This window comes from Morus notabilis, unplaced genomic scaffold (genome assembly GCF_000414095.1).
Source record: "Morus notabilis unplaced genomic scaffold, ASM41409v2 Scaffold802, whole genome shotgun sequence".
NCBI classification, from domain to species: Eukaryota; Viridiplantae; Streptophyta; class Magnoliopsida; order Rosales; family Moraceae; genus Morus; species Morus notabilis.
The window spans coordinates 108,961-117,605 of record NW_010358472.1 but is presented as its reverse complement, the minus strand read 5'-3'; the positions used below and the strand labels follow the sequence as shown (position 1 = coordinate 117,605).

Genomic DNA, 8,645 nt, shown 5'->3' with positions numbered 1-8,645 from the left:
TGTAGGGAATATTTGGTCCTTTCGTTGTTGCAAATGTTGCTACAGTGGATATTTGAAACACTGATTTCCTTCCCCTTTTTTCTTTTATCTAGATAGCATTTAGTGTTGGCCTTAATTTAGTTGTGGTTGTAATGGTCATTTGATCCATGTGATGTTTAGGTATAATTTCAACAAGGTTGCACAATATAAGCAACTTACTTTGGAGGAAGCAGAAGAAAAAATGAAAAACAGAAAAAAGACTGCTGATGGCTATCAAAGATGGATGATGAAAGCAGCGAATAATGGACCTGCTGCATTTGGTGAAAAGGATAATTTTGATGACAAGGATAGTGGTGCAGCTGGTGGGAGGGGAAGAAGGAAAGCGTCAGCTGATGAAGGTGAAGGTAATGTCTCGGATAAAGGGGATGAGGATGAAGAAGATGAGGTAGCAAGGAAGAATAGACTTGGCCTGAACAAAAGAGGTGGTGATGATGATGATGAAGAAGGTCCGAGGGGAGATGATCTTGATTTGGATGATGATGATATTGAGAAGGGTAAGGGTTTCTTATCATTACTTAATACTTAGTTGCTTCTCTAATCCACGCAACTATATCTTCTTACTAGCGCTTCCATGCTAAGTTTTTTACATGCCTTTAAAAGGTAGGAGTATTAGGATGAGGTGAATATGGGTTAGGAAATTCAAAATTGATTCCAAAGATGATTTATCCCATGGATGGTCATGGAACTTGGGTGGTGTTTAGTTAATTGGAATGAGCTTTGAAATGGAATCCTTAATTCCTAAAAGGAGCTCGTTCTAGTGTTTGGTTGGCCTTTTTAAACGTTAGGAACATGTACAGGTGGAATACCTAATTCCTGTTTCTATTCCAACTTCATACAGTGTCTCATCCTTAAGCCAAGATGTCTCCTTCCTTTTTGTAAGCATGTGAGATTCCCGATGTTGCTTATTAGTTGCATCAGGGTAGGTAAAAAATTTGCTATTTCCTGTTTCATATGCCTTTGATTTCTTGTAGGTGATGATTGGGAGCATGAAGAAATTTTCACAGATGATGATGAAGCCGTTGGTAATGATCCAGAAGAAAGGGAAGATTTAGCACCAGAAGTACCAGCTCCTCCAGAAATTAAACAGGTTTGTGATGTGCAAGTTCTGCATTTGCAAGTTGGGGGCTTTCATGGCATGCTTCTACTTCCACTTTTACATTGCTTGTAAACATTTCAAGTCTTAACATCACCAGTAAACCATTTTTTATCAATATAATACCTAATTGACTATTAACATTTTAAATCTGAGCATTGAGCTTATGTTAGATAACAGCAAGCATTCCCAGTATTTCTCAGCTTGGTTATATTTGTCTTTGTTTCCAATAGTTTCGTAATAGTATTGCAAGAGAGTTACAGGATTTGGAATGATCTCTCTTGGTTGTATTTATTGGTATGATTATGAACTTTAGACGTCACTGTATCTGAACTTTTTTTTTTGGGCAGGATGAAGATGATGAGGATGAGGATAACGAAGAAGAGGGGGGGCTAAGCAAATCAGGAAAAGAGTTGAAGAAGCTGCTAGGGCGCGCTGGTGGGCTTAATGATTCGGATGCGGAAGATGACGATGACAGCGAAGAAGTGAGTTATTTTATTTCTGTATGTTTTTATGCCTGGTCATAGTAATTTGCTAAGCAGTAAGCTCAAGGGCATCCATGTTGATAACTTGATATTGTATATTATCATATCGAACTCTAATGAGACCCAATTGGCACCTCCGTTGACTTTAACTTGGAGTTCTGTGAAATAATAAGGTGCATATTTCTTCTTTATTAACGGGTTTTTTTCTTTCTGTTCTTTTCTAGATGGATGAAGATATCGGTGTCTCACCTACGGTAGCTCCAAAGCAGAAGGATGCAGTTAAAGAGGAACCTGCTGAGAACAGTCCTGCAAAACCAACGCCATCTGCATCTGCCAAGGGAACCCCGACGACCTCCAAGTCAGCAAAAGGAAAGAGGAAGCTAAATGGCGATGATGTCAAGCCAGCTAATGTTGCACCTTCAAAGAAGGTGAAGACCGAAAACGTATGCCATTTCTTCAATATAAGATTTCTTTCTATGTATCACCTTCATGTTTTAATTAAATTATTGAAACTCTACTGGTGTCTTTAAAGCTCACTATCAGTAATTTATTTTCTTTATTTTACTTATGTTGTAATTTGATCAGGAGCAAAAACCGTCCGAACCTGCGCCTCCTTCTAAGAATAATGTACCTTCGAAAGGTACACCATCATCATCCACTAAAGCTGCAGTGACATCGTCTGCTGGACCTGTCACTGAAGAAGAAATTAGGGCTGTTCTAATTCAAAAGACACCAGTGACCACTCAGGATCTTGTTGCTAAATTCAGGGCGAGACTCCGAACCCCCGCGGTATGATCTTTCATGCTTTACAAGTTATGTAGAGTTTTAGAATTGATTGTACAATCTATAGGCTTTGTGGTACTGGCGGAGATGATTTGCACTAGTAATATGTCTAGCAGTCTCATCAAAAAATGGTAATCATCTCTTGTTTCTGCTTATTCTGCAGGATAAGAACGCTTTTGCAGAAATTCTGAGGAGAATTTCAAAGATTCAAAAGACGAATGGGTCTAACTACGTTGTGTTGAGGGAGAAGTGATTATATCCTCATTACAGCTCATTCTCTTATAGGGGTATCAGCCATGACAGTCTTGAGGAATCGAAATATAACATCATTTTAATGCGAGGATATTGGCCTCTTTTCTTTTTCTTTTTTCTTTTTTTTTTTTTGGCTTTATCCTTTCCTGTACAAGTACAGCACAGAATGTATAAGGTTACGGGCTATATAAGTTGTAACCTCATAGAGCCTTATGTAGTGCCAGGGTGTTACATCCTATGCAAGTAATAAACAAAATATATTGTAGTATTCATTTGATCTCTCCCTTTAGATTAGCAAAAAATAAAAAGAAACAGTTTTTTTTTTTAATTTTAAATTTATCAAATCAAGATTTTTCCTCTCCAATTTGAGCTCCATTTGTATTATTATTATTATTATTATGAATTATGCTAGGAAAATCAATTCAAATCTCAATTTTTATGAACCAAGAGTTGTTATTTTTTTTTTTTTAGGGTGTTTAAAATATTGTCATGTCAATTAATGAAAGAGATTGTATTTATCAATAAAAAAGTGATAATTCATGTCTCGTCAATTGATATATAAGAGTTGAAATCTGAGTTGGTGTATGAATTGGTATATTATCATTAATGAACCATGATCCAATGATCCAATGTTCACGAGATGAATGGTTGTGATCGGATAACTTGGTACCTTTCATGTACATAGAAAATGTATAAACCATGGCAGTATCAGACATGACATTTACTTGCAAAGAATGGTGGGAGATTCTTAGAATGCTGGATCTTTGTATTAATAAAGAGCAAAGTTTACCTTCAATCTCTTGATTACTCAACTAGCTTATTCACCAGTGGTATGTTTGCTCTAATTACCAGACTACCATAGATTTTATCACCCATTTAATTTGTCAGAAGATAAGAGAGTACCTCGGATTCGACTTCTAATTGGGCAACATGTCTGGGCTATCGTAAGATGGGGGAGATGAGCGACGAAGTACTGTTTCATGCAAAAGATGTAATACTAATACATTACTTATCTCGTGAGCATGACAATAAATGATTAAAAATAGCAAATTGGCTTGTTCTGGTACAATGATATTGTACACAACAAAAAGAATCATATAATGGTAATAACTAAGCTCTCATTGTTCTCACAATTGTCCCTATATATATATATATATATATGTGTGTATATATACAGTGACGGAGCTGGTCTTTCACTTCAGTAAGGACGTACATTAAATTTTTTTAACAAATTATCTTAATAGGGGCATATAAGAAAATATATTTATTTTAGTAGAGGCATATATTATTTCAGTGGGGGCGGTTGCTCCCGCTCATTTTCAAGTGGCTCCGCCATTGTATATATATATGTGAGAACAATCTTTCTTCTAGGCCTCTCCGTCTCAAAAGATCATTATAATCTCACAGAAACTATCTCTGTATCAATGAGAGTTAACTAAGGGCTTATTCTTTTAGAGTTTAACTTGAGTATAATTCTTGAGTAAGTAATCTATCCAGTTTCCAAGCCGCTAACGTTGCACTTCCAAAGACGGTGAAGATGGAAAATGTATGCCATTTCTTTTGTGAGATTTTCGTTGTGATCTATATCAACTTAAAATTTTTGTTAAATTACCAAATTATAAACTATTCTGGCGTTTTGAACCTCACAAGGAGTAATTTATTTATTTTGTAATTTGATCAGGAGCAGAAAATTTATGAGAACTTGCATATGCTTCTAAGAGTAACTTGCCTTCAAAAGAAACATCAGGTACATCAACATCGTCCTCTAAAACTGTGGGGACATAGAAATTAGGGCATTTTTAATGCAAAGGATATCAGTGACGACATATGAGATGCGTTTAAAACTCGTTCTAAAATGATTTTATTTTTTGTATGAAAATAGAAATGAAAACGTTTTCAATCTCAAATAGAAATTATTTTTAAAAATATGTTTGGTAGTTTTATCAAGAGATTATTTTCAGTATAAAAAAATCTATTAATGTCTCTCTCTCTACTCAAGAGAGAAAAAAACGGAAACAAAAAATAAAAGACAACTAAAAGTCTTTTTTTATTTTTCTCCCATTTTACACTAAACCAAAAAATCGTTTTCATTTCTGTTTTTTGTCTTCAATTGTGCTAAATGCCGTTTCTCTCTCATTTTCATTTTTTTTCTCAAAAAACGTGAAAAACAAAAATAAAAACAACTCCAAACACAACCATGATCTTGTTGATGGAGGTATCATCTTTCATGCTTTACAATTGCTCTTGAACTCATTTCCCAAACATTTTAAATCTAGATTTTATTTTTTTTGGTCGAGATTGTAAATGTAGGTTTTATTGTTCAATACTACAACATGACTTTTGTGGTACTGGCGGAAATGCTGTGCAGTAATAGATGTACGTATTTACCAGTGACCATGCCCGTTTAGGCTGGCCTACCATACAATATATACGTGCAATATAAGTAACATTCTCTTCTTCCTGTTTATTTTGCAGGATAAGAAAGCTTTTGCAGAAATCATGAGGTGAATTTCAAAACTTCAAAAGATGAATGGATCTAGTTATTGTTGTGTTGAGGGATAAAGTGATTGGATTGGACCCACTATTGTTCACTCTTACGAAGGGATGGTCAGAAGATATTGTAGCATTCATTTCAATGCCTCTCCCTTCTTTCCATTAGAAAAACCAAAGAAAAAAAGAAAAAAACAAACAAATAAATGAACAGGGAAAAAAAGTGTTGGATATCACTGATAGTGATATGTTTTATAACCAATTATATAGATTGACATATAAGATTGTGCGGCACATGTGTTCGTAATCTCAGAGTTGATATTTGAATTTATAATCGGTTGAAAATTAGAGTTATGATCACCATTCACCAATGTTGATATATCAAATGAAGATTTTCATCCTTACTTCGAGCTCAAGTATTTTTAATTTTTAATTTTTAATTCCCCTCACAAGTAGTAGTGCCTTAACTTGGTAGGATTTTTGCATGGAAATCGAGCAAAATCCCATTACATAAATTCATAATAGGCCATCCATGAAGGGCTCTAAAAGCAACACCAAAACAAGGATAACACACCAAAAAAAAAACATCTTAAAAAACAAAACAAAAAAAACAATAACAAAAAAGTACTTAATCCTGTCCCTAAGAAAGCACAAGGGAAAGCAAACTATGGGGTACTACATCTTAAAAACGGATCATGAGGATGCCCAGTAATCCAAACACAAACAGAACAGGGCTTGGGCTTAACTGGGCCGATCCAGATGGAGATGTGGGCCCAGCAGCGAGGGTAGCTTTTTGGGCCAAGGGTTCATGTTCTTCTGATGAAGTTTCTTGAAGAATTCCAATTCCAGAATAGTTCTGCTGAGGCTGCACGTCCACGTGTAACTTGAGGCCGTTCTTGCAATGCTCAGTGCTGCTGCTCGCGAAGTAGCGGACTTCTTCCGCCTCCAGGGAGATGACATCTAGGCCGTCCGTGAACAACCTGATGGGATTGCTCAAATCGCACGCCTCATATTCCTCCCTGCTTCCCAGCTCAGCTAAACTACCCTGCGCCGCGGAGTAGGTAAACCCTGCACCAACCACAACGTCACAGCCACCTCGTGCATTTTTTCCCCCTCAAAACTGTAAATATCCAACCACCTCGTTTTTTTTCTTTCTTTTCTTTCTTTTTCATTCCTTATTCATTTATTAATTAATTCTGATAAGATGCTCGTTGACTGGTGGCTTCTCCGAGCACTCGTGTCGGTAATTCTCACTTAATTTATTCCTCTTCCAGTATTTATTTTATTTTTCTTTTTCTTTTTATTTTTTTTTTCCCTGTGGTCCAGTTCTTTTTGTACTAAAATTAGAAATTTCTGAAAACCAGCTCAAGAATGAGGCTTTAGCTTTACGAATAAAGGCTACATTTTCTTAGTCAATAGAACAGCCAATAGGACCAATACACTGAAATTCCTAATCCTCCTAACAAGTTCAAAGGATTTTTTTTTCCCCTGTGAATTCGTTGCTAATGGTCCAAAGAAACTGCAAAAATGTAACTATCGGCTTGCCCATATCTTAGAGCTGGTTCATGAATTAGAACCATAATATTATAATTATTTTTTATTTATGTGTATTTTATGAGAAAAAATATTATAACGGAACTATGATTCGAATTAGAAAATAAATTCTCCGGCCAAACAGGACATTAATCTTAATTTTATCCCTTTGATTTTTTTTTTCCTGTTTCTTTCTGCCAACCAAAAGTCATAAGATTTCCCCCCCTGTTATATGTATGTGAGTGCGTATATATATATATGTATGTATGGATCTACACTCTACAGTCTATACTACAATTTCTAGAAGCAAAGTTGGAAAATATATATATATATATATATATATACAAAGAAAAAAGAAGCAAATAAAGGAGTGAGGACATCGAATATGATATATGCACGTGAACAAATGGAAAGGGGCAAGAAAAGAATATAAGTGCTGTAGTTTTTATAAAAAGGTATATTGAGGAGTGAGAAAGATGAGAGAGAGAGACTCACAGATCTTATCTCCGACCCTAAAGGTTTTGCCGGAGGACCAAGACGGGACGTCGGAAGAAGAGTCCCAGCCAGGGTCTCCACCAACCACGTGGTGAACTTGGGCTCCTGAAAGGCCCATCGTCAGTGCCACCACCACCAGAACCACCGCGGCCCAACCCACCACCTTCACTCCAGCCATATATGTTGCTTCTCACTACAAAAGCTTTATATTTTTGCCAAACAAAAATAAATGAAATGAGAGAGAAAGGGTGGGACTTGGGAGTGTATGGCAAAGGCAAAAGGGGGCTTCCTTAAGTAATTTGTTTGGCTGAGTAGTAGATTAGTTTCCACGCAATTTCGTTGCCTTCGACCTTTACTTAGCGTCCTTTTTTCTTGGGTAATTCGTGCTATTATTAAACATTTTTAAAGCTCCCAAAAACTGTTGGACCCACCCAAAAAATCACTGTATACGAATTTGTTTGTTGGCTGGATCGTAGCTCCTCTTCTCGTTAATTTTATCGATTCAAATTTTATTACAGTAAAAAATACTTAAAAATAATTACATTTAATTTTTTTATTATAATAAAAAATTCTCACATAAAATCACATATCAATTTAAATTAAAAACTTGAATCAGCGAATTAAACGGATTCTAATTTCATAAAATTCGATCAAAATTATATTGAAATGAAAAGGTTTATAAAATTAATAAAATCTTGGATAAATATGACGGTTCAAAAGAAAACTTTACCGATTGAGCATTTTTATTAGGGGTGGTAATTCGTGTCGCGTGTCGTATTCGTGTCGTGTTTTGATCGTTTCTTTTTAAATTTACAGTCAACCCGAACACGACCCGTGACACGAAATTTTTTAAAAATCGCAACACGAATACGACACGACCACTTTACGAGTTGACACGACACGATCCGAAAATGACCCGTGACACGAAATTGACCCGTGAACCTGAAATTGACACGAAAATTGTATACTTTTATTTAGTTTTTTACATATTAAAAATAACTTAAAATTCATAACACACTAAAATACAATAACATCCATTAAAATTAAGCAAATAATAGTATAAGATTTTAAATATAACTATAGTGATATCATAAGTTCAAAATAAAATTTAAAAAATCAAATGAAAAATATATGTATTTTTTAATTTTTTACGAGTTTCGTGTCGTGTTCGGGTTAGGCGGGTCTAATCCGAAATTGACCCGTGTTTTTCGTGTCAATTTCAGGTCAACCCAATTTTAATCCGAACCTCTTTTTTCTCAACCCTAACCCGTAAAATTCGTGTCGTTTTTGAGTCGTGTCGTCGTGTCGTGACCCATATTGTCGGCCATAATTTTTATATAATTCTCCTCTATCTTTTCAAGGGGACTGTTAGGTTAAATCTTACTTACCTTTCTTTTTCTCTCTCCACTTTTTTTTTTTTTTTTTAGGTGTGTTTCTTGGGTGTTATTAAATATTTGAGATTTGTAGCTCCCAAG

At 35.4% G+C, this 8,645-nt stretch overlaps 2 protein-coding genes across 2 annotated transcripts in view; one reads left to right on the top strand and one right to left on the bottom strand.

Moving 5' to 3' along the window:
• LOC21396796 (transcription initiation factor IIF subunit alpha) overlaps positions 1–2,933 on the top strand; it is a 4,630-nt gene extending 1,697 nt beyond the window's left edge. The window contains exons 5-10 of the mRNA XM_024162068.1: positions 118–533; positions 1,011–1,126; positions 1,483–1,617; positions 1,842–2,060; positions 2,203–2,406; positions 2,564–2,933. Of these exons, the coding sequence (XP_024017836.1) occupies positions 118–533; positions 1,011–1,126; positions 1,483–1,617; positions 1,842–2,060; positions 2,203–2,406; positions 2,564–2,653 (1,180 nt within the window). The 3' untranslated portion in view covers positions 2,654–2,933. The remainder of the gene's footprint in view (positions 1–117; positions 534–1,010; positions 1,127–1,482; positions 1,618–1,841; positions 2,061–2,202; positions 2,407–2,563) is intronic.
• A 2,635-nt stretch (positions 2,934–5,568) lies between these two features.
• Positions 5,569–7,512, bottom strand: LOC21396795 (umecyanin). Its single transcript, XM_010092664.2, has 2 exons — positions 7,171–7,512; positions 5,569–6,210 (listed from the first exon to the last, which is right to left on the bottom strand). Exons 1-2 carry the CDS (start codon positions 7,346–7,348, stop codon positions 5,825–5,827), a joined length of 564 nt encoding a protein of 187 aa, XP_010090966.1. The 5' UTR covers positions 7,349–7,512; the 3' UTR covers positions 5,569–5,824.
• Between the last annotated feature and the right edge of the window lie 1,133 nt (positions 7,513–8,645).

What these genes read in the sequence shown, in the direction of transcription:
- LOC21396795 (XM_010092664.2), bottom strand. Translation starts at nt 7,348, where the DNA reads ATGGCTGGAGTGAAGGTGGTGGGTTGGGCCGCGGTGGTTCTGGTGGTG. An exon ending in TAGGGTCGGAGATAAGATCT is followed by an intron (nt 6,211 to 7,170) that starts GTGAGTCTCTCT and finishes TGGTTGGTGCAG; the next exon opens with GGTTTACCTACTCCGCGGCG.